This window comes from Suncus etruscus, chromosome 7 (genome assembly GCF_024139225.1).
Source record: "Suncus etruscus isolate mSunEtr1 chromosome 7, mSunEtr1.pri.cur, whole genome shotgun sequence".
Taxonomy (NCBI): domain Eukaryota; kingdom Metazoa; phylum Chordata; class Mammalia; order Eulipotyphla; family Soricidae; genus Suncus; species Suncus etruscus.
This window is the reverse complement of record NC_064854.1, coordinates 51,076,793-51,102,993: the sequence shown is the minus strand read 5'-3', so window position 1 is coordinate 51,102,993 and position 26,201 is coordinate 51,076,793. Positions and strand designations below refer to the sequence as shown.

General features: G+C 40.0%; 1 protein-coding gene across 1 annotated transcript in view; it reads right to left on the bottom strand.

Annotated features, from left to right (window-relative positions):
- Nucleotides 1-3,981: 3,981 nt before the first annotated feature.
- The window catches only part of NUP133 (nucleoporin 133), a 77,537-nt gene continuing 55,317 nt past the window's right edge, over nucleotides 3,982-26,201 (bottom strand). Inside the window, exons 18-26 of the mRNA XM_049776416.1 lie at nucleotides 25,055-25,306; nucleotides 24,294-24,427; nucleotides 22,060-22,218; nucleotides 21,378-21,513; nucleotides 15,445-15,563; nucleotides 11,827-11,907; nucleotides 8,912-8,976; nucleotides 6,282-6,370; nucleotides 3,982-4,179 (exon numbers count right to left, since the gene is read on the bottom strand). Of these exons, the coding sequence (XP_049632373.1) occupies nucleotides 4,043-4,179; nucleotides 6,282-6,370; nucleotides 8,912-8,976; nucleotides 11,827-11,907; nucleotides 15,445-15,563; nucleotides 21,378-21,513; nucleotides 22,060-22,218; nucleotides 24,294-24,427; nucleotides 25,055-25,306 (1,172 nt within the window). The 3' untranslated portion in view covers nucleotides 3,982-4,042. The remainder of the gene's footprint in view (nucleotides 4,180-6,281; nucleotides 6,371-8,911; nucleotides 8,977-11,826; nucleotides 11,908-15,444; nucleotides 15,564-21,377; nucleotides 21,514-22,059; nucleotides 22,219-24,293; nucleotides 24,428-25,054; nucleotides 25,307-26,201) is intronic.

Genomic DNA, 26,201 nt, shown 5'->3' with positions numbered 1-26,201 from the left:
GGAGCTTAATTTCTAGTTTTTTGAGGAATTTCATGTTTTCTTTAAAAGCTGGACTAGGGCTGGAGAGACAGCATGGAGGTAGAGTGTTTGCCTTGCATGCAGGACGGTGGTTCGAATCCCAGCATCCCATATGGTCCCCCGAGGCTGCCAGGAACGATTTCTGAGTGCAGAGCCAGGAGTAACCCCTGAACACTGCTGGGTGTGACCCCAAAACAAACAAATAAACTAAAAAAGCTGGACTAGATGACATTCCCACCAGCAGTGAATGAGAGTTGCTTTCTTCCCATATCCCCACCAGCACTGATCTGTTCTTTGTGACGTGTGCCATTCTCTGTGGCATGAGATGGACCTCATTATTGTTTTGATTTGCATGTCCCTGATTAGTTATGTGAAGCATTTTTCATGTGTCTTTTAGCCATTTGTAGTTCTTCTCTGAGGAACTGTCTGTCCATTTCTTCTCCCCATATTTTGATGGGGTTAGTTTTTTAATTTTCTCTTTTGTATGTGTGTTTGTTTTTGGGCCACACCCATTCACGCTTAGGAGTTACACCTGGCTATGCACTCAGAAATCGCTCCTGGCTTGGGGGACCTTATGGGAAGCTGGGCGCTTGCAAGGCAGACGCCTTACCTCTAGCATCAACGCTCCAGCTCCAGATGTTTGTTTTTTTGGGTTTTTTTTTTTTTTTTTTTGGTTTTTGTATCACACCCAGAAGCGTTCAGGGGTTACTGCTGGCTCTACGCTCAGAAATCGCTCCTAGGAGGCTCCTGGGAACCATATGGGATGCTGGGATTCGAACCACCAAGGCAAACACGCTACCTCTATGCTATCTTTCCGGCCCTATTTTTTTTTTTTTTAAGTTTTGTCAGTACCTTGTATATTTTCGATATTAGCCCCTTATCTGATGGGTATTGAGTGAATAGTTTCTCCGATTCTGTGGGTGGCTTTTGTATCTTAGTCACTATTTCCTTTGAGGTGCAGATACTTCTCAGCTTAATATAGTCCCATCTGTTTATCTCCACTTCCACTTATTTGGATAGTGAGGTTTCCTCCCTGACGAAGTCTTTGGTCTCAATGTCATGGAGTGTTTTCCCTATGTTTTCTTCTATATACCTTATGGTTGTGGGTCTGATATGAAGGTCTTTAATCTGCGTGGTTTTTTTTGGTTTTGAATTTTGGGCCACACCTAGCGGTGCTCAGGGGTTACTCCTGGCAGGCTTGGGACAATATGGGATAAGGGGAATCAAATTCAGGCTCGTTCTGGGTTGGCAACGTGCAAGGCAAATGCCCTACCACTGTTCTATCTCTACAGCTGTCTTTAATCCATTTGGATTTGAACTTTGTGCATGGTGTTAGATGGAGGTCTGCATTCACTTTTTTGCATGTGGCTGATCAGTTGTCCCAACACCACCTGTTGAAGAGGCTTTTCTTGTTCCATTTTGCAGGATTTCTTTAAATGTCCATTTCTTCTCTCATTATTTATAAGAAGGTATGTTAATTTTGTTGCCTGCCATTTTGCTGTACAAATTTACTGTTTCTAGAAGCTTTTTGGTAGAGTCTTTAAAGGTTTTTCTAAATATAGTATCGTGTCATCTACAAACAGTGAGAGCTTGACTTCTTCCTTTCCTATCTGGATGTTCTTGATATCTTTTTCTTACCTGACTGCTATGGCAAGTACTTCCAATACTATGTTGAATAGGAGTGGTGAGAGAGGGTGGCATTTAAATTCTTTTTTTTTTTTTTGGTTTTTGGGCCATACCCGGTAACGCTCAGGGGTTACTCCTGGCTATGCGCTCAGAAGTCGCTCCTGGCTGGGGGACCATATGGGACGCCGGGGGATGGAACCGCGGTCCGTCTCCTAGGCTAGCGCAGGTAAGGCAGGCACCTTACCTCCAGCGCCACCGCCCGGCCCCCGGCATTTAAATTCTTAAGAATGTTTCTTTTGGGGGGGGGGGTGGAGAGATAACATGGAGGTAAGATGTTTGCCTTGCATGCAGAAGGATGGTGGTTCAAATCCCGGCATACCATATGATCCCCCAAGCCTGCCAGAAGTGATTTCTGAGCTCATGGCCAGAAGTAACCCCTGAGCACTGCTGGGTGTGACCCAAAAACCAAAAAAAAAAAAAAAAAAAAAAAAGAAAAGAAAATAGAATGTTTCTTTAGGAAGAACTAAGCACCAAATGGGTCATGGTAATAGAAAGAAGAAGGCAGATGGCTGTACTTTGTGAAATCAATAAATAGACTCTTATTTGACCTCTTTAGCTGTAAAGCAAGTTTATAGAGCTTTCCATGCCACTTCTAACATTGGTCAGAACAAAACAAGTATTTAAGGTTTCTGCTTGTTTTGTTTTTGGACCATACCCAGAGAGGCACAGGGATTACTCCCATCTCTTCCCTCAGAGATCACTCCTGTGGATGTTTGGGTACACAGGGGACTATAAGATACTGAGAATCAAACCCTGGTCATATGCAAGACACTGTATATATCCATTGTACTATTATTGTGTAAATCACCCCAGAACTATAGATGAATTCCCACCCATCTAACACTTGTATTACTATTATTTATTACTATAAACCTATGTGGTAATTTACAATAGTTTAGAAAGTCACACAAATGCCTTATTTACTAAAATATTTTTATTAACATTATAGAGACCAGAATGATAGCATAGTGGGAAGGGTCCTTGCCAACCTGGGTTTGATCCCCAACATCCAATATGCCCCCCAACCCAGGAGTAATTTCTGAGCACACAGCCAAGTGTAAACCCTGAGCACTGCCAGATGTGGCCCCCCAAAATAAAAAATAAATAAAACAGAAAAAACATTATATGAAATTTTTTAAAACTTTTTTAAATTTATTGATTAGTTTTTGGGACACATCCAGTGGCGCTCAGGGGTCACTCCTGGCTCTGTACTCAGAAATTGCCCCTGGTAGGCTGGGGGGTCATATGGGATGCCAGGTATAGAACTGGGTCCCTCCCAAGTTGTCAAGTGCAAGGCAAACGCCCTACCACTGTGCTATCTCTTCGGGCCCTATATAAAATTTTTCAAAATTCTCAATGCCATGAAATTAGGCCCACAATTTTATTCCTTATATTCTAATAGAAGTTAGCAAGGTCTGGCTTTTTTAATTTTTTTCTGGTGATAGTGAGGGTTGTCCTCCCTAGCAGATTGCAATTTTCAGTTAATCAGGGTATCAGTTTAACATAAAGACCCAAGGAAGCAATGCAGTTCAACTCCGGTAGTGTCAAGAATACCTGCCATGCTCATTACAAATCAGCAATGCTATGGGGTCCATATGGAAATAGAACCTGTACTCAGCCATTAAATAAATTCTTTTGTTTTTTGTTTGTTTAGATTTTGAGCCACACCCGGTGATGCTCAGGGATTACTCCTGGCTATGTGCTCAGAAATCGCTCCTGGTTTGGGGGGACCCTATGGGACGCCGGGATTCAAACCATGGTCCGTCCTAGGCTAGCAGTGCAAGGCAGATGCCCTACCGCTTGCGCCACTGCTCCGGTCCCTAAATAAATAAATTCTATTAAATCTAACCAAAAGATATCAAATGTCACAAATGTCACATAAATTCAGAGAGACTGTCTTGTCATTTTTAGGGGCTGGACATTAGTATAGTGGGAAGGGCCCTTGCTTTGCATGTGACTGACTTAGGTTTGATGTCTAGCATCACATATGGTCCTCTGAGTCCATCAGGAGTGCAGAGCAAGGAGTCAGCCCTGAGCACCACTCCTATGGGACTACTCCTAAAAATAACAAATAAATAGAAAAGATATTAAGTGGCCAGACAAAGAGAGGGACTCTAGATGGAAAGACAGATACTAAATTAAAGTGTTATTGTATAAAACTAACCCCCAGTTAAAAATAAAAAGGAAAAATACCTTATAACTAAAGAAACCAAAACTCTAACTACATAACCTGAAGTAACTTCCAAACAATAAAAACTCTCATCACATGTCATAACAAAACTGTACAAATGTAAACAAATCTTTATAAGGGTCTGCTTACATAGATTTTCAGGAAAAGTTACATTTGCCCTTGAACATAATATTCATAATTAGCTTTCAAAACAAATTCAAAGTAAGGATTAGATTTTAAGCTCCCAAGCTGATCTGCTTGTAGTAGGTCTTTCACCTCTGGCAAGTATTCACTCAGCTGTATGCCTAGAAATAAAAACAAATAGTTATTTTATTTTCAGGTAATTTCAAAAATTAAATGACTGAGGATTAAAAACATTCAATTAACAAAAACATTAAATTAAACAACTGAAGATTAAAAATATCTCTCTCTGCTACTAGGAAATATTTCGCTCTAAATTCCTTCTATTTGTCCAACATACTTCAAAGTAAAAATATGACATTCTTTTCTTGCTTGACTGTTTTTCCCCCTAGTCGTCAAAACAGCCAAGTCTTTAAAGAGGATCTGAAGTATTTTCATATTTCTCTAGTCTGTCTCTTCTTCAATGTATTAAAGTAATCAATCACTTTGAAAATAAGTTTTTCATGTAATTACATATTCACTGATTTGGAAAATAATTTAGTATACTGTCATGAAAACTACCTCAAAATGTTATTGAAATTTAAATATAATCAGGTTGGTCAGGAATCATTTCTTGGGCTGAAGAGACAGTTCCAAGGTCTGGGGAGCATGCAGAAGCCCCAAGATGATGGTCCTTGGTCCACTGAGTACCATCTGCTAGAGCCTATGAAATATATAGTACTTTCTGTGTATTTCTTTTTTGTTTTTGGTTTTTGGGCCACACCCAGTGATGCTCAGGGGTTACTCCTGGCTATGTGTTCAGATGTTGCTCCTGGCTTGGGGGACCATATGGGACACCGGGGGATCGAACCGCGGTCCGTCCAAGGTTAGCACAGGCAAGCCAGGCACCTTACCTCTAGCGCCACCGCCCGGTCCCATTTCTGTGTATTTCTACCGTGAGAACCCATCTTTTGAAAAAAATTTATTAATATGTATGCTTCAAAAATATATCCTCATTCGTGTATTTTTATTCATAATAGCCTCTACAAGTTTTGTTCTATCATATGTGATAAATTTTTAAACTGACTTTCCATCTATGATTCACAATCTAAGAATAGTAAAGATTGAATTGAATAACTAGGCATGATTCAGTTCTACAAGCATTTGGGGGGAGGGTAGTCTATATCAGGTGGCAATTAGGAATGGGACTTAGACAACTACTTTAATGACCCATTGTGAAATATAATAATTTTTACAATATTTCTTTTTATTAAAGTATTTTTCAATAATTCCATTACCTTTTTTTATAATTAGCAATATAAGATACATTATTTTGTATGTAAGGGTATAGGTGTGAGGGGTAGGTAGAAAATGGACAATAGAGGAATGAACATCACACTGGATTGAAGCAGGAGCATTGACTACCCAAAACAACTATATTCTGAACAACTTTGAATTTTGTGAAAGTGTAGTTTGTTCTCTAAGCCTGGCTGGCCATGAATATCAGCTCTTTTAAAATTTTTAGTCTTCACCAGAATTAACTGAAAAATCAAAGGAAATTATTATTATAAGTAAAATCACTATATTTATTTAGATTCCTTGTCTGTCTTAGATCAGCATGAAGACTCTGTCCATTGCAGTCAACTCATGATCCATGTAGACCAGGGGTCTCAAACTCAATTTACCTGGGGGCCGCAGGAGGCAAAGTCGGGGTGAGGCAGGGCCACATAAGGAATTTTGCTTACCGAATATTCACAATAAAAAATCGCATTAGTAAGAAAAAAATCGTAAAAAATCGCATTAAACATTTGCAATACCCCGAACATACTGCTCAGGGTATGCAAATGTTTAATGCGATTTTTTTCTTACTAATGCGATTTTTATTGCGATTATTCAGTAAGTGAATAATTGCAAATACTGTGATATTTGAAGGCCAGCTGTGGGCCACAAAATGTTGTACGGTGGGCCACAAACATTCTGCGGGCTGCAAGTTTGAGACCCCTGATGTAGATGAAGACTTCACCTTGAAACATTTTCCCCCAATTGAAGGAGGAATAAGGGTACTTTTAAAAGAAATCTAATTCTGATTATATTCTTAAATTGGGGGAGGAATACTAGGGATCAAACCCAGTACTTGAAGCATGAAAGGCATGTGATCTACCATTGAACCACACCCCCCAGTCTGCTTAACATTTAGTTTTTAAACATTAAGAATGCTTCATCTTAAACCACCTGCAACCAAGGATCTGTCAATCACCTCAGTGATTTCTAAAATTAAAATACTTACCATCTTTTATAAGTTTCTGTAAGATTTTCACAAATATGCTGTCTTTAGATACTTCGATTGGATCATCTTTACCATCTGAACTGGACCAGCTAGAAAAAAAAGTCACTATTATGCGAAAATTAAATCATGGATATAAGAAAATAAATGACCATTGCTGTTGTGGCTTTGTTTTCAAGAATCTTTTTTTTTTTTGGTTTTTGGTTTTTGGCAGTGCTCAGAGGTTACTCCTGGCTCCACGCTCAGAAATCACTCCTGGCAGGCATGGGGGACCATATGGGATTTGAACTTCTGCATGAAAGGCAAACGCCTTACCTCCATACTATCTCTCCAGCCTATAAATGGAGAATTTTGAATTTTGTTTCAAATTATTATTTCTGGACCACATCATGCTACCTTTACAGAGATTGTTCTGGGATCCAAGTTGGTGTGTGGAAGGGAGATGGGGAGCATTCCAAGCATAGCTCAGGGGACCATGTGGTGCTCAGGATTGAGGCTGGGCTCGTAGCATATATAATTTGCCTTCTAGCCCTTTAGCCCTTTAAGTTATTTCCAAATTAAATAAGAGCATTAACTATTATTTAGTTTCTATATTAGAAGTAAGATGACTTTATCAGATAAATATGTGATGTCAAAAACCAGTAAGGTTATCTTTCCCAAGAAAATTTCATAAATAATTAATCTAAGACCCCAGAGTATATTCATTCTGCATTATGTAGGTAGTAAAAACAATATTACAACATACACTCTTTATGAAAATAAAATGGCAACAAAAATTGTATCCAATTAAGATGCTCTATTACTGAGAAACAGACAGAACCATAGCTTTGTAAAAAATATTATTATGTCCTCCATAACAACTTAAAGCTATTTTCATTTCCATTACTTTTGGAGATACCAGAGATGAATCCCAAGGCATTCTCACACTTGCAGGGGAGGGGGCATGTTGTACCAGATACTTAAAAAAATTTTTTTACAAAGTTAAGACTGGGAATTCCAGTGAAATGACAATATGCTTTTTCTGACTGAAAAGGAAAATCAAGAATTGAAGTAAAATTTAACAGTTTTATCTATGAGAAAGAAATACTTCAGTAAAAATAGTCTATTTTTCAACATTACAGGAAAAGGGAGAATAGGGAATAGGACAGAATTTTAGCAACCAAGTCATGTTTGCTTTAAAATTTTTTTCCTGCAGTTCATCCACACAGTACAACTGATTTTCCTTTTAAAAATCTTAATCTTGGGTCCGGAGAGATAGCACAGCGGCGTTTGCCTTGCAAGCAGCCGATCCAGGACCAAAGGTGGTTGGTTCGAATCCCGGTGTCCCATATGGTCCCCAGTGCCTGCCAGGAGCTATTTCTGAGCAGACAGCCAAGAGTAACCCCTGAGCACTGTCGGGTGTGATCCAAAAACAAAAACAAAAACAAACAAAAAAAAAATCTTAATCTTGGAGCTGGCGAGGTGGCGCTAGAGGTAAGGTGTCTGTCTTGCAAGCACTAATCTTAACACTGCCATTTCTGTGAATGGAGGTTCTGCTATGCTGAAAGTAGGGAACAGTAAAAGATTCAATAGGAAAAAGACACTGATTTTCAAATTCAAATAATAATTCGGGGGGGGGGTGCACAGGGTAGGGTTGGACTACATTGAGAAGAGCTCAGGAGCACCTGGCAGTTCTCAAACCATATACAGTGCTGAGACTCAAACGCAGATTGCCAGCAAGGCAGAAGCCTTAATCCCTGTTCTACAATTCTCCAGCCCTTTTTATTTAAAAATAAATGTTGTTTGTTTGACAAAACTTCTGTGAAAATAGGAAAAAAAATATTATTTCCATGTAACTAATATCTAACTCAGTGTAATTTTTTTTTTTTTTTTTTTTGGTTTTTCAGGCCACACCCGTTTGATGCTCAGGGGTTACTCCTGGCTAAGCACTCAGAAATTGCCCCTGGCTTGGGGGGACCATATGGGACGCTGGGGGATCGAACCACGGTCCTTCCTTGGCTAGCGCTTGCAAGGCAGACACCTTCCCTCTAGTGCCACCTCGCTGGCCCCTCAATGTAATTTCTTAACCTTTTGCTGGTTATGGTCCCCTTTTGATCTTATTTTCTTCTTGTGGCCCCACTATTTGATTTTCACTCATGGCCCCTTTGGAATACCTGGGGACATGGTCCACTAGAAACACTACAAAAGTGGTCTAAATTTTAAAATAGAGATTCCTCCTTTCAGTGTTCTTAAACCTGTAAGCTATTCTTTTCATTACTGAATGAAAAATTAAGATTACTAATGTATGGGCTCGGAGAGATAGCACAGCGGCGTTTGCCTTGCAAGCAGCCAATCCAGGACCAAAGGTGGTTGGTTCAAATCCCGGTGTCCCATATGGTCCCCCATGCCTGCCAGGAGCTATTTCTGAGCAGACAGCCAGGAGTAACCCCTGAGCATCGCCGGGTGTGGCCCAAAAACAAAAAACAAAAAACAAAAAAAACAAAAACAAAAAAAAAGATTACTAATGTAACCATTAACATTTTTATAATGTTATCATCAAGTAGACTAAAAAAAACCCCACAATTTATAAATATAATCTACCCCAAAAGTCTTTTTTCAAAATGACATCTTCCATTCATGCTATGAATACTTACTTATCTCGCTGAAGAGCTTTGTAAAGAATTTCCAGCTTTAGATCATTTACATTTACATCTTCCTCCTTCATGGCAAAATAAACAAATTCTTGTTAATACTGATTTTTAAAAATAGCATGCTGTGCTCATTATGTCAACTCTTCAATTCTGCATTTTTTTTTTTTTTATATATTTTGGCCCTCAATTGGCCTTTTTATTTGTTTTGGTTTATGGGTCACATTGGGCGGCACTCAGGAATTGCTCCTGGCAGGCTCTGGGGACCATATGGAATGCCAGGATTCAAACCATCATGTGTCCTGGATTGGTTGCGTGCAAGGCAAACACCCTACCACTGTACTATGTCTTCACCTCCTCCACAATTGGCTTTTAAGCATTGTACTTTTCATATTTTTCATCCCTCAAAGATGGAGGGAAATGTCTGTGCATCTTATGGAACAAATGCCACCTGGAACTGAAGCCTGAGTGCAGGGGAGGAGAGCATATACTAACCACTTGACATCTGCAGTGTTACATCTGCCCCCTTTATTGCGCAGACATACCACATAGTACAAGCAATCAGATTAATGCACTTTCACCGTCACATATAGAACTTTCATTTAATACTATTTGATCACTGCTGTAACTTTATTTGTTTTACATGAACAAAAAAGTATTTTAAAAAATATTTTTTAATTTTCTGGTAAATATTTTTAACAAGCTGTGGACCAGCATATTGTAAATATACTTCAGCCTCGCAGGCTGGTTGTTCCCATTGCACCATTTGCTTTAGAATTTTTTTTTTTCTTGTTTTCCTTGTCTAAAAACTATGGTCACGTTTGTCTGATAGAGTGAAAAAATATGGTACTTAGTCTTGCTCGTGGCCCATATAGGCTAGATCCTCAGTAGCATATATAATACAGTAGGAGGGATCCCAGAAAACTGCCAGGTGGGCTTACTCATACTCCAACAAAACAAAACACCAATTAAAACCTTCCTTTCTTTGGGAACCTGGGGACCAAGAATGAATTGCATCTTGGGCCCTGCAGTGCACAAGTTCAACCAAGGCTACCCCAGTGATGCTCAAATGTCTCCAGGGCCATGTCTGGTAATGCTTGAGTTGCCACACAGTCCTGGGGATTGAGCACAGCTTAGGCATGCCCATGTACTATTGCACATACCCCAAATTACTTTTAAAAACATTAGTACTCAAAAATCAGTAATTTTTAAATTTGCAATTATTCTGTAGTAATCTGATTTCAGATTACCCTAAGAGAGCTAAGATTGTTTATTTGAAATGAAGTAGACCTGGGGCCAGTTAATGGTTTAACAGGAAGAGAGCCAGTATCAAGTCTTGAGTACTACTGGTATAGGCCCAACAGAGGGGAGGGTAGGGGAGGGAAGAAACTATAAAGTAGCAGTAGTTTATAATAATTATTTACATCAGTATTTTGAATTCCTAACATTATGCTAATTACCAGAAGCCAGTTTCCCTCTATCACCAAATAAACTGAATTCTTTAATCCAATTTACCCTTACCAGATAGTTCAGAAATCCTAACTCTATGGTATGGGTAAATAATGAAAAGGTAACAAAGTAATTTTAAGGTAATTTAATTTAAAGACAATTTAAAAAATAATTTAAAGATAAACCATTATTTAAAAAAATCTACTGAAGTGCTTTTTTTTTTTTTTCTTTCATGTATTTTTGTTTTGAGATCATACTGAGGGCTATTCCTGGTAATTCCAGGGAGTGGTGTGATATCAAAGATCAAACCAAGGCCTCCCACATGCAAAGCATGTGCTCCAACCTATTGTGTTCTCTGCCGTATTGCATACCAAACTTTTTTCTAAGAGAGGGATATGCTTAAGGCTTACTCATGGCTCTGTGCTCAGAGATCACTCCTGGTAGTGCTCAAAGGACTATATACCGGAGACAGATCCAGGGCCAACCAAATGCAAGGAAAGGACCTTGTGCCCTGTCTTACCTCTCCAGACCCCACACTACTTCTAATTATAGGGTCAACACAGAACATTTTATAATAACCTTTTCTCACCCCTCAGAAGGCAGAGAAATAGATTCTTCTTGGTGAATGTAATGAAGAAAAACTGATAAAGCAGGGATAAGAGAAAGACATAGTACAAGCAAGAAAGGTGCTTGCTTTGCATGTATACAATCTAGGTTTGACACCCAGCACCCCATATCACCACAAGCCTACCAGGAGTGATCCTGAGCACTGAGCACTGGTTGTGGCACAAAGAACCAAAATAACAGGGGTTAAGGAGATAGCTTATTGAGCTGGAAGCTTTGCATGCTAGAAGCCCAGGTTTAATCCTTGGCACTACATAGTCCCCTGATCATTACCTAGGATTGGGCCACACCCAATCCTACCCACCCCTTTCCCTACTGATATAACAGAAGCAATCATAGTTAATAAAGAACAGAGAAAGAAAATACCTTGAGACTTTGAAATGAAACATAGGCATTGGAGGGTTGGGTGGTGGTGCCTGGGATCAAATCCAGTGCCTCAATAGATGTGAAGCACTGAGCTATATACCCCAGCATAAAAAACAACCTTCTGTGTATATGAAATCAAAGAACTATCAGGAAGTGATATCTCGAATTATTCTAAAGAGCTGTATTTATTCCATGAATTAGTAGTAACTGAGCCAGATACTTTTAAATCAAAATATTGTGTTCAGTTCTACTAAAAGTGATGTGTGAATTAGAAATTTTTTTTTTTGGGGGGGGGTCCACACCCGGCAGTGCTCAGGGGTTCTTCCTGGCTCTACGTTCAGAAATCGCTCCTGGCAGGCTCGGGGCAATATGGGATGCCGGGATTCGAACCACCGTCTTTCTGCGTGCAAGGCAAATGCCATATCTTCATGCTATCTCTCCGGACCCTAGAATAATTACTGAGATCAAACGATTGTACTTACTTCATCAATATATTCCAGTAAATCCAAAGCTTTCTTGAAATCATATTCATTAGCTCTTCTGTTTTCTTCACAGATATATAGCTATGACAAATTTTTAAAAAAGTAAAAGATTATACAACCAGCTAAGAGAAACTTACAAGAACAGAGTCTTAATATCTTTCAAGTAAGTTGTAGCATTTTTTTTTTTTTTTTTGGTTTTTGGGTCACACCCAGCAGCACTCAAGGGTTACTTCTGGCTCTATGCTCAGAAATCGTTCCTGGCAGGCTCAGGGGACCATATGGGATGCTGGGATTCGAACCACCATCCTTCTGTATGCAAAACGAACGCCCTATCTCTCCAGCCCCAGTTGTAGCTATTTTTTGTTTTGTTTTGTTTTTCGGGTCACACCCGTTTGATGCTCAGGGGTTACGCCTGGCTAAGTGCTCAGAAATTGCCCCTGGCTTGGGGGGACCATATGGGATGCTGGGGGATCGAACCGCAGTCCTTCTGTGGCTAGCGCTTGCAAGGCAGACACCTTACCTCTAGCGCCACCTCAACGGCCCCTGTTGTAGCTATTTTTATAGTAAAAAAATGTAGTCATAGTTTTAAATCTGCCTCACAGTCAGCTCTTAAAAACATGTTTGTTAGTCTGAAAGAAATAGCACAGGAGGGGCCCGGAGAGATAGCACAGCGGCGTTTGCCTTGCAAGCAGCCGATCCAGGGCCAAAGGTGGTTGGTTCGAATCCTGGTGTCCCATATGGACCCCCGTGTCTGCCAGGAGCTATTTCTGAGCAGACAGCCAGGAGTAACCCCTGAGCAACGCCGGGTGTGGCCCAAAAACCAAAAAAAAAAAAAAAAAAGAAATAGCACAGGAAAAGCTGTTTCTGTAGCAAAACTGATTTGATTCCAGGCTGTTCATGGTCCCAGAGTAAGCAGAGAGCCATAGGAAACTCCTAAGTGAATTTCCAGGTGAGATCTCCCAGTCTCCCTGACCCCCCCAAATTATAAACAAAAATTTTATATTCAATCATAATTTTTGTTATTAATTTTTTGGGGGGTCCACAACTGGTGACACGCAGGGATTACTCCTGGCCATGTGCTCAGAAATCGCTCCTGGCTTGGGGGACCCTTTGGGACACCAGGGGCTCGAACTGTGGTCCGTCCTAGGCTAGCGCACACAAGAAAGATGCCTTACAGCTGGCTCCAAGGCTCTGGCCCCTCAAACATAATTAATTTTTACATAAAATGGTCTATAAGACATTTTTGTAAAGGACCATCCCTTACAAAATTAACAGGAATTAACTGAGGTCATCACACACATTCAAGTATACACTGAGTCATATCAGATCCTGATATAAACTTTTAAAATGTCAATACTTTATATTTTTAAGTTCAAAATCATATACACATTTCAGTGTTGTTTTTGAGCTTACTCTATTATACTTACACTTTTAAACCCAATTTTTTTTTTTTTTTTTTTTTTTTGGTTTTTGGGCCACACCCGGTAACACTCAGGGGTTTACTCCTGGCTATGTGCTCAGAAGTTGCTCCTGGCTTGGGGGACCATATGGGACACCGGGGGATCGAACCTCGGTCCGTCCAAGGCTACGCAGGCAAGGCAGGCACCTTACCTTTAGCGCCACCGCCCGGCCCCTTAAACCCAATTTTAATATTTAGAAGTATTATACTTTTAAAATGTTGCCCTTTTATTTATTTTTTTTATTTTTTATTTTGTTTTTGGTTTTTGGGCCACACCCGGCGTTGCTCAGGGGTTACTCCTGGCTGTCTGCTCAGAAATAGCTCCTGGCAGGCACAGGGGACCATATGGGACACTGGGATTCGAACCAACCACCTTTGGTCCTGGATCGGCTGCTTGCAAGGCAAGCGCCACTGTGCTATCTCTCCGGGCCCAAAATGTTGCCCTTTTAGATCCTACCACTGCTCTGACATCGACCTGCTCAAAAGAGACTTCCCTTAACACTAAGAAGACTTGACAACAACGATCTCCTTACAGGACAGGGCTCTCTGCATTGCCCTTTAATTGTGAGGTGAAACGAGAGGACGCTCCGCACCATCCTGACTTTAATGTAGGATATGCAGATTCCAAGATCTTTAATACAGAAACATGATACCAACAACAGAGACTGTGTGAAAAATAAAAGTGTAATGGCACTACAGACAATGACTTGGATTGGACAAACAAGTTTGCCTGGAGCCTAGAGTCGGTCTTATGCCAGGAAACTTCAGGGGTAGGGTCTCCTTGTATTTAGGCCAAGGCTTTTCCTTTCCATGTCCTTATATTTTGGTGGGCCTATGCAAACAATAATTGCCACTCTAACACCGTTTTTACTGTGCTCCTTTAACTCTAATCCTTAAGAAAAACATCCCACTTAAACTTTTGAGGTTAACTTAAACTAATATGCATGTGCTTGGAAATTTAAAAAAGTACTTTGCCTTCAATGTTTAAGTAGTTACACAAGTTTTATGTCTTTAGATTGCTTTGTGTGCTGCTAAGAAATATTTTGTATTAAAATCTGGGGACTTGTGGGACAAAGTAATTGTACATGGGTTCTGTTTTATTTTTCTTAATGTTCTTTGGCTGAAAGTTCAAAGTTCATATATCAGCAAGGGGATTTCTGAGAATTCTGTTTATGGGTGATTGTCCTTCCACACTGTAACTTTACCTTGTCCTCTTTCTTTGCATCTTTGTTCTCATAATTAAAAATAAAAAATTAGGGGCCGGGCGGTGGCGCTCGAGGTAAGGTGCCTGCCTTACCTGCGCTAGCCTAGGAGACGGACCGCGGTTCGATCCCCCGGCGTCCCATATGGTCCCCCAAGCCAGGAGCGACTTCTGAGCGCATAGCCAGGAGTAACCCCTGAGCGTCACCGGGTGTGGCCCAAAAACCAAAAAAAAAATAAATAAATAAAAAATTAAAACTTGAGACGTGATAAGATATGTGGCTAGTCTACATTTTACTTAACAATTGATTCCACTGTGTTATAAATGGGTTTTATTGGCTGACTTGATCATAGGTACTATATATTCATAACTTTATTTTTCAGACTTTCTGTAATTTTATAATCAGGAAAATACATTGTAAAAATATAAATTTCCTATATTATTTTCCCATAACAATACTTGTTTTCATTGTCTGAGCCTTTTTCCACACTCAAAAAGCAAAGCGCAATTAATTTCTTCTGGGCACTCGGATAAGCATCTTTAGGAGTAGGTGTATACTTGAGGAAACAGAAGCTAATCTGCTAATTGACATCCTGTTCCCAAAAAACTTTCCACAACATATTCTAAAGGAAAGTAACAGAAAAACAGTAGAAAGACAACTCCTGGGACCAGAGAGATAGCACAGCAGCGTTTGCCTTGCAAGCAGCCTATCCAGGACCAAAGGTGGTTGGTTTGAATCCCGGTGTCCCATATGGTCCCCCTTGCCTGCCAGGAGCTATTTCTGAGCAGACAGCCAGGAGTAACCCCTGAGCACCACTGGGTGTGGCCCAAAAACAAAAAACAAACAAACAAACAAACAAAAAGACAACTCCTCTTAGGAATTAATACTACATGGTCCAAGAAACATTGAGGGAATTTTGGATCATAAGTGATGTTGAAGGATTTAAAAAATGCATACACTGATGAGTTGTTGTGCAGTCAACACTGGCATTGCATTGAGACTTAGCTGTTTCTCTGCTAACAGCTGTTCAGGAAGAGTCTCTTGGTGCAGCAAAAAGCGCTCCTGCTCAGCCATTTCTAGGATTTAACATGAGAGAGGAAAGGGAAAAGTGAATTTTCATTTTCACAAAACATACAAAGAGCCAGAGCAATAGCACAACAGGTGGGACACTTGCCTTGAACATGGCTGACCTAGATTCAATCCCAGGCATCCTATATGATGCCCCAAGCTTGCCAGTAGTGATTCCTGAGTGTAAAGGCAAGAGTAACCCCTGAGCACTGCATGGTGTGGTCCCAAACCAAAACCAAAACCAAAACAAAACAAAACAGAAAAAAAAAAATAACTCTAAGAATTGTTGTTTCAGAGCCACAATTGGCAGTGCTCAGGATTTATTCCTGACTCTGAGCTCAGGAATACTCCTGGTGGTATCCCTGATACCACCATATTGGGGGAACCATCTGGGGCATCTGGGATCAAACTTAGGTTGGCCACACACAAGGGAAGTGCTTACCTACTGTATTATCTGGCTCCTAAACATGAATTTGTAAAGAAAAAGGAACATCATTAAAGGAAATGTTAGTGCTCTTCAATGAACTTCATTTGTTCTTTACTATTTGATTTAAGTCAGATGAATTATCACAACAATAACAAATATGGAGGAGAAAGAAATAGCCAAGACCCCATTAACTGAAAAAAATTTAGAGCAGATTGCAATTTCATGAGATTTAAATCTTCGCCAAATCTGGGGGGGGCTCCTATTCCCACTTTATGATAATTTAGGAAACGAGCTTTCACCACCAGATGATTTTAGTATTTCATTCACTAAATTAAAAAAAAAATCTATTAAAAAGCCACTTGGGGGGCCGGAGAGACAGCATGGAGGTGAAGCATATTTGCCTTGCATGCAGGAGAACGGTGGTTTGAATTCTAGCAACCCATATGGTTGCCAAGAGCAATTTCTGAGCATAGAAATTGAAGTAACCCGAGTGATGCCGGTGTGACCCAAAACCCAAAACCCAAACCCAAACCAAAAACAACAACAAAAAAAACCACAACCCACTCCCAAAAAAACAAACAAAACAGCCACTTGGAGATAAAAAGGGGGGAAATAAAGCCACTTGGGGGCCAGGGCAAAATACAGTGGTAAGGTTCTTGCAGTACACATGGCAGCTGACAAGGGTTTTTTCCCTGAGCACAGAGCCAGGAGTAAGTCTTGAACACTGGGTGTCTCTTCAAACAAAAACCTCAGCATTTTGGTGTCCCCCATTTTGGGGGGGCCATATTTGGCTGTGCTCAGGACTTAGGGATCACTTTTTTCTTTTTAATTTTTATTTTAGATACTGTGGTTTACAATACTTTAATAACAAGGTTTCATGCATAACATAACCCACCACTCCCAGAGTGCCCATTTCCCTCCACCACTGTCCCAGTGTCACTTCTAATTTAAGCTAATCCACGTCCTAATGTAGCATGTTATATGTGCAGGGTTTGCCCATGAGACTATGATGAGTTGTGGGTAAAATGATTAATAGCTGCTATTTTTGTCTCCCATGTTGACTAGCCTTTGAAGAGGCTTGGCCAGTTTTATTGTAAAATGCCCCAGAATCAGTATATATTGAATTAATTCCTTTTGATTAGTTAGATTCAGGTCGAGGTTAAACTTTTTTTTTGGAATATAGAAAATAGCACTGGTGGCATTATATATTGTCACATTACATCACTTCATAAAGTACGTAATGTAAATCTGACTCACTACTGGCAATGATATCCATTATATGTCACATCTGAAAATATAGGACAATCTTCTTTCTAATCATCTCCAATTTGTCTTTAAATGGCAAATTATTTACCAGTGTTGCAAAATGGTGACTTTAGTAATTGTTTCATTGATCCCCTTCCCCTTTGATGTTCTTTTTTCCTGGGGGTGGGGGTGAGGGTGGGCCACATCCAGCAGCACTGAGAGCTTATTCCTGGTTCGGGTGTGACCCTAATTTAAAAAAAAAAAAAAAAAAAAAGAAGGGGCCAGAGCTATGGCGCAGAGCAATAAGGCATCTGCCTTGCCGCTGCTAGCCTAGGATAGACCACGGTTTGATCTCTGGCATCCCATATTGTCTCCCCATGCCAGGAGCAATTTCTGAGCACATAGTCAGGAGTACTCCCTGAGCTTCACTGAGTATGGCCCAAAAAACCAAAAAACATAAAACAAAAAAAAAAAAAAAAAAGAAAAGAAACTGCTACTGGTAGGCTGAGGAGATCATATGGGATGCCGGGGATTGAACCCAGGTTGGTCCTGGGTCAGCCGCATGCAAGGCAAAAGCCCTACCACTGTGCTATCACTCCAATCCCTATGTTGATATTATTGTGGGTTTCAACATTTGGGGGGGGGATGGACATGTGAGGTGGGATGAGGTGTCAATCCAGCAGGATGAGGTGTCAATCCAGCAGTGTTTACAGGATATCCTGGCTCTTTAATCAGGCATGATCCTTGATAGTGCTTGGGGGTTTACCTGTGTGTTGAGTTTGAACAAAAGTCATGAAAAACAATCACTTCAAAACAGGAGTTATTTCTGAGGAGATAGCCAGGAGTAACCCCTGAGCACCGCCGGGTGTGGCCCAAAAAAAAAACAAAAAAAAAAAAAACAAATTATCCCCAAACTGGCCAGCAAAACTGTATATGCTGTTTGATATCTTTACTTTCCAATAATACTGCCAAGATTTTTTCTTCTATAAGCCCTCATTTTGTCAGAGAAATAATATAAGGGCCAAGATAATTGATGCTACTTAGATGTCACAGCTTTTAGGTCTACTCTGTAGAAGGAATCAAGAAATATATATATATATTGGGGCCGGGTGGTGGCGCTGGAGGTAAGGTGCCTGCCTTGCCTGCTAGCCTAGGACGGACCGAGGTTCGATCCCCCGGCGTCCCATATGGTCCCCCAAGAAGCCAGGAGCAACTTCTGAGCGCATAGCCAGGAGTAACCCGAGCGTCACAGGGTGTGGCCCAAAAACCAAAAAAAAAAAAAAAAGAAATATATATATATTGGTTTTTGGGTCACACCCGGCAGCGCTCAGGGGCTACTCCTGGCTCTAAGCTCAGAAATTGCTCCTGGCAGATTCGGGGGACCATATGGGATGCCTTATATATATATATATATTTTTTTTTTTTTTCCGGGCCACACCTATTTGATGCTCAGGGGTTACTCCTGGCTAAGCGCTCAGAAATTGCCCCTGCCCCTGGCTTGTGGGGACCATATGGGACGCCGGGGGATCGAACTGCAGTCGCGATCTTTCCTTGGCTAGCACTTGCAAGGCAGACACCTTACCTCTAGCGCTACCTCGCCGGCCCCAGAAATATATATTTTTTTAATAATCATCATTTCACAATGTAGTTCCAATTCAAATTCAAATGCAGCAATTCAAGGCTTTTTCTCATCTCTATTATTTGCATCTCTCTTCTTAATGGTTATCCAAAAACACAACATATTTGATCACATGATCCTTTTTTGGTTTGTTTGCTTTTGGACCACACTCAGTCAGGGTGCTCAGGGACCTTTCCTTGAAAGGTTGGGGGATTCTATAGAATGGCAGAATTGAATCTGGGTCAACTGTGTGCCAGGCAAGTGCCTTACTCACTGTACTTTCTCTCTAGTTCTATCTTCTTGATTTATATCAATGTTGGGCTAGGGCTGTGGCTCAGTGGTAGAATACCTGTCTTGCCTGAGAGGCCGTGGGTTTAGAAGAAAGATAGGAAGAAAGGGAAAAAGGGAAAAAAGAAATATTTCACAAGTATGAATTAGAATACCAAAAAGTTTTTACATTCTTTTTTTTTTGGTTTTTGGGCCACACCCGCGGTGCTCAGGGGTTACTCCTGGCTGTCTGCTCAGAAATAGCTCCTGGCAGGCACGGCGGACCATATGGGACACCGGGATTTGAACCAACCACCTTTGGTCCTGGATCGGCTGCTTGCAAGGCAAACACCGCTGTGCCATCTCTCCGGGCCCTATATTCTTAAACAAATAGCTTCAGAGTTACCACTACATTCATTATAGAACATAAAACTAAATGTTCACTAAAAAGAATTTTTTTTTTTTTGGGGCCACATCCGTTTGAAGCTCAGGGGTTACTCCTGGCTATGCGCTCAGAAATTGCTCCTGGCTTAGGGGGACCATATGGAATGCCAGGGGATTCGCGGTCCATCCTACACTAGAGCTTGCAAGGCAGACACCTTACCTCTAGCGCCACCTTCCCAGTCCCTAAAAAGAATATTTTAACACTAGTTACAATAAATCCCCTACATTAAGACTTCTTTAAACATTTTTTTTTTTAAATGGAGGCCCCTCCTTCCAGTGGCTGGTAAGGCTGGAGGCCATCAGGGCTGCACAATACAGTTCTGGAGAGACAATTAGAGCTGGAGATGAAACTTGAGCTCACCCGTGTGGTTCTATGTAGACTCTAAATATGAAAAATACTTTTTGCTCTGAGAAGGTAAGTTAGTAAGAATACAATCAGGACACTATGTTGAAATTCTTTGAATTTATCCTTTAGGAATTCTTATTTTATTTATTGGGTTTTGGGCCACACCTGGTGGCGCTCAGGGGTTACTCATGGTTCTGCGCTCAGAAATTGCTCCTGGTGGGCTCTGAGGACCATACAGGATGCTGGGGATTGAAACTGGGTCCATCCCAGGTTGGTCGCCTGCAAGGTAAATGCCCTGCCACTATGGTATCGCTCCGGCCTCAGGAATTCTTAAATTATTTTATTTTATTTTATTGGGGGGTCACACCCAGCAATGCTCAGGGGCTACTCCTGGTTCTACACTCAGAAATCGCCCCGGCAGGCTCGGGGGATTCGAACCACCATCCTTTTGCATGCAAGGCAAATGCCTTACCTCCATGCTATATCTCCGGCCCCAGAAATTCTTATTTTAAAATGAAATTTTTTCAGTCAGAGGGTAAGGAACAGATTCAGAATGATCTCTCACATGTGAGCCATAAAGAAACCTCCAAGAAGAATATCATATGCCCAAAGGCAACAGAAATTCAGAGCAAGAGAACTGGTCTTTAGTAGGAAGCTTGCACTAGAATGGAAGTGGGGTAGGGCAAAAGAAAGGGAATAAAGTTAGGAAAGGCAATAAGTTAGGAAGGGAAAATGTGCCTGCCAGAAAGGCAGGCAGAGGAGAGGGAGGAAAACTGGGAACACAGGTAGAGAGCTTGGTGCTGAAAACACTGTATGCATGAAACTCAATCACAAATATCTTTGTAACTTTGTAATTAATGCTGATTCAATAAAGTTTTTAAATCTTCAATAGAAAATAAAATTTTAATCAAATTTCTTTATAAAACAATTCTAAGGGCCAGAGATATAGCTAAAAACATACAAATAAAAAAATGGCTTGCATGTAGATGGCCTGAGTTTGATACCCAGCACCACATAGTCCCCAGTCCCCAAATGAAACACCCAAGAAAAGGGGGTTGCCTCTGAGTAGCTCTTGAGTATCACTGAGTGTGGCCCCCAGACAAAATACAATTAAATTAAAAGAGAATTCAGGGGCTAGAGATATAGCATTCTCTATAGTACTGAGAAGTAGGACGCTTGGGTTTGATCCCCAGCATCCTATATGGTCTCTGGAGAACCTCTAGGCATGATTCCTAAGTGCAGAATCAGGACTAACTCCTAAGCATCCCTGTATATGGCCCAGAAAATAAAAACAGATTTTTTTTTAGTTAAAAAAAGAGAAAAGAGAATTCATTATATAAACTGATTCACTGCCCAAAGACACTGAATGCAAAGTGTTTCTTTTAAAGGAGAGATAGATCTATTTCAAATCAAACCCAGAATCAGAACCTCTAAGATGACATAATTAATTTATAAGTCTTGATTAATTATCTTACCTTCAATTTTTTCTTGCAACGTATCTTCTGAAAAGTCTGAAGCTAATGCAGCCAATTTACTCAAACCAAGCAGAGTTTTTTTTTTTGCAAAATAACGAGTTTCCATATTTGCCAAACCAAGAAGTGTTGCATGTGCCTACAATTAAAGTATGAAAACTTGTTAGATCCTGGAAAGTACTTTATGGTTAAAAATATTACCAGATAATAGAGGTAAGGTGTTTGCCTTGCATGCCGAAGGTTGGCAGTTCAAATCCCGGCATCCCATATAGTCCCCTGAGCCTGCCAGGAGCGATTTCTGAGCATAGAGCCAGGAGTAAGCCCTGAGTGCTGCCTGGTATGACCCAAAAAACAAAAAACAAAAAACAAAAAAAAAATTTCCACTGTTTCCTCAGGCTATATAAACAAGAAAGTGCTCATTACAAAAATAGTCAATCTTATTATTTACATGTTAATATGATTTAGGATTTTACTATAATAGTAGATAAATCACAATGGTTACAATTTTACTAAGATATTAGAATTAGCAAAAGTTAAAGAGTACTTAGTTCAAATTACATATAAAAACATTTCAAGTTATTTACCAGCATTATAGTTATTAAAATTAATAAAAAAATGAAATGATAATAATAATAATGAAAATGAAAAAGTTCAAAATCTGTACCATGTAATTGAATCCCTTTACCTTTTCTAATTCTTGGCTATTAATTTCATGCAACCAGCTGAGATGTTCATGAGCTTGTAAAAAATTTGCCAACTGTCCATGCTGAGAAATAGGCTGAGATAATAATTTGCCTCTCTTTCCTTTCTCCAGATACCAGCGAAAGAGAAAGTCTGAAAAATTCTACAAATAGCAGAGTCAAGAAGTCAGCAATGTGTAACAATAGAGCGTCAAGCACCTCATAAGATACATTTAAATATAAATCAATGTATAATATAAACATAAAGCACTAAAAAACAGAGATTTAGGTAATTATCTTGTATGAAACTCACTCCAATTCAATCCCCTGGTAACTACTAACTCTGAGCACCATATGGAGCAAATTGAGTACAGCTATTACAGTCCAACCAGCCCCTACTGCCAATCCTATCTATCCCTACATAACAAACTGTAGTACATCCACTTTCTTTAAAGGGTTTTAGATTTCAAAACAGAAATCAGTTTTCCCTATAGCATATTTGCTGAATAGCTGGGGGATATGAAGGAGCTGTACTGGAAAAGAAAACTAAAATGTCTTGCAGTCTCATTTAAGAGGTATAAAGGATGGCATTCTGCATTAAACACCAGTTGTACCTACCAAAAAAAAGAAATAAAATAAATGTAAGAAAAGCTGCAACCAAATTCTGGCTCACCTAAAATGGTAAAATAGTACTTAAATAATCACAAATATGCTCTGGGCACTACTAGGTACAGTCAAAAACCAAATATTAACAATAAGTAAGAACTGACAGGCTTTGGATTTAGCAAAGGACATTAAAAGTAAGTCCAAGGCCAGAGTGACAGCACAGTGGTAGGGCATTGCCTTGCACACAGATGATCTGAGATGAACTTGGGTTTAATCCCTGGCATCCTATAGGATCCCTCAAGCCTGCCAGGAGTGATTTCTGAGCACAGAGCCTGGAGTAACCCCTGAGTGCTGCCAAGTGTGGAACAAAAATAAAAGCAGGGCCAGAGAAAATACAGCAGGTAAGCTTATATGAAGCTGATCCTGGTTTGATCCCCAGCACCACATATTCTGAGCACAGAACCAGCAATAAACCCTCAACACTGCTGAGTGTGGCCTTAACTCCTCTTCCAACAGCACCACCACTTATCTCCTGGATAAGTGCTTTTCAACATTTTCACACCTGTGAATTGACAGGTCCATGAAACAGTGGTTGAAAACCACTAACCAAGACAGTGTCTTATGGTTACCTTTTTTAAAATAGAGAAACATGGTGGTAAGGGTAATAATAAGGACAATAAGGTTACAGTGTATGCCTAAAGTTTGATCCCTGGTACTGAACTGGCCACCAACATAGTCCTGGTAGTAGTTCCACAGCTCTGCCATGTACAGCCCTGGACTACTACTGCAAAAAAACAGGGCAGGGCAAGGCAGGGGAGAGGAGGGAGAGAGGAGAGAAGAGAAGAGAGGGAAGAGAAAAGAGAGGAGGGAAGGGAAAGCAAAGGAAAGTGAAGGGAGGGGAGGGGAACAGGGAGGAAAAGGAAGGAAGAAGGGAGGGAAAAGGGAAGAAGGGAAGAAAGGAGAGGAAAAAAGAAAAGAGGGGAGGGAAGGGAAGGGAAAGGGAAAAAAAGTGAAGGGGAGGGCAGAGGAGGGGAGGGAAGGAGAGGGATGAAGAATGGAGGGGAGGAGAGGAAAGAGAAAAGGGGAGGGAAGAGAAGGTAAAGGGAGGAGAGGAGAGGGAAGGGGAGAAAAGGGAGGGGAGAAGGGAAGAGAAGAGAGGGGAGGGAAGGATAGAAGGGAGGGGAGGGAAGGAGAAGGGAAGGGAGAAGGGAGGGGAGGGAAGAAGATAAGGGAGGGGAGGAGAAAGGAGAAGAGAAGGGAGGGAAGGGGAAGAGGGGGGGAGGAGGGAGAGAAGAGAGAGAAAAAAAGAAAAGAAAAAATGAAAGCCTGACCTCAAAGAAAATAGAAATATAAGCTCTTTCAAAGTAATTTCCTCTGCTCACAAAATCATCTATTCAAATTTTAAAAAGCCAATAGTCATATACCTAACTACTGATAAAATAATAGAAAAAATTATACATGTTTGAAAGGTCAATCTTTCAGAATGATTTATAAAGATCTGCCAATCAGCAAGAAACATAAAGCATAATTAGTAACTAATTATAAAAGATTGCATCGTATTTCCAAAACTCCAAGATTTAAAATAGGACAGCTTTATTAAAGGTCTTATAGTAGGTCCCCAATCTTTTGTTACCTGATCTGCAAATTGTGTCATGTAGCGTTGAAGTCTAGCCTGGTTGTCGGTCTGCTCACACATTTGCACTAAGATATCAAAGTCACAATATTTTTCTGCTAAAGAGGCAGCCCACGAGTGTTGGCCTAGTGTGACTATGAAAATGGGAACAGACGGGGTCTTGTTAGTAAAAGATTTTAAATAAAAAATATAACTTATTTTAGCTGAGATTATACCTCATAAACTAAAAGTAACTAGCAAACAGGAAACCTTTTCAATTACTACTAGTATTTAATTTTATAATTCATACAAACTCACTCAAAATTAAAATTTAGTCCTAAAGTAGGCACAGCCTACCTAAACGTTATTTCCTTTCTTTGCATACTAGCAAAACAAGCTAGCTAATCAATCTCTTGGCCAGAGAGGACTCGAAAGGCTGGTGTTGGTCTGCCCACTTCCCCAATAAAGCTCCTTTTTCTCCTCTTGGAAATAAATGTATCAATCTTTGTTTTACTAATTAGTCTAATTAGTCATGTAAAGAGATTTGTTTTTAGGGAAGTAGGCATATAATTTTTCAATCACCTTTGTCAACCATAATCATAGCTGGCAAGTAGAGAAAAGGTAAAAATAATCCAGAAAACTGAACATATTTGTTTTGCTTCAGAATCTTTGTTACAGTTAATTAACAACAGCATACTAAATACATTGCATTCATCATGATTCCTCTATGTGTCCTGTAAATTAAAAAACCAGTCATCGTTATATATATGTCATGTACTTACGAAGTGGAGATAAGAGTTCTGATCTTTTCTGTTGGTATTCTACGTCCAGACTACTGTATCTTTCTTTGTCACTGGATTTGTCCAGAGACAAAAGCTGAGAAACATAACCATCCAGGAAGCAATCAATGAGTGCCACGAGCTGCTCAGTCAGGATGTTTCGGAGGTTGCTGTCTGCCTGAGGATAAACCATTTTCAGGATAATTCCATGTTGGCGCATTATAGCTGTACGAATGCCAGCAGGGCCACTTGTTGCTGTTAAATCACACAAAATAATATAGTAGGTAAAGCCTTTATTATGGTGAAAAGAAAAATTGCCTAAAATTTATCTCACCTTCCTGCTACTACAAAAATAAATATTCAATAGAGATGGCTCCGTGCTTTCTCAAACACTTTGCTATTGAAAATTTTTCTAAAAAATCAAGTAAATCCAACCCTAAATTCCTTTAATGCTATTTAACTTTTAATGCTTTATTTAACTTTATTAATTTAACTAATGTGTTAACTTTAAATGTTATTTAACTTTTACTCTTATGTTTTACTTTTACTCTTATGTTAAACTGATATATTGTTCATACTCCCAGTACTTGCTTCTATTTTTAAATAGTATAATTTAATATAAATGCTATAATTTATTAGATATCCAATAAAAACCAATTAAACTAATTACATAAAATTTATAAACACAATAAGGTGATTTTTCACAAGGTCTGCGCAAGGCCATAGCATGTAAGTTATACTTCATTCTATTTATAAAACTGTACTAGGGTGCAGCCAGAACAATAGTATAGCAGGGAGTGTTTGTCTTGCACAAAGCTAACCTAGGTTTGATCCCCAGCATCCTATATGGGCCCCAGAGCCTGCCAGGAGTGATTCCTGAGTGCAAAATCAGGAGTAATCCCTGAGCACAGCCAGGTGACCTAATAACCAAAGTAAAACCAAAACAAAACTGCATTAGGGGTTTCCAAAAATAATGCCATAGAAGACATAAAATTTATTAGAAATTAGAAATATTTTGATAGTACAGCAGGTATGGCAGCCGACCAGAGATCAAACCCCTACATCCCATATGGTTACCCTGAGCCCCCAGGAGTAATTCCTACGTACAGTGCCTGGACTAACCCCTGAGCACCTCTGGATGTGGTCTAGG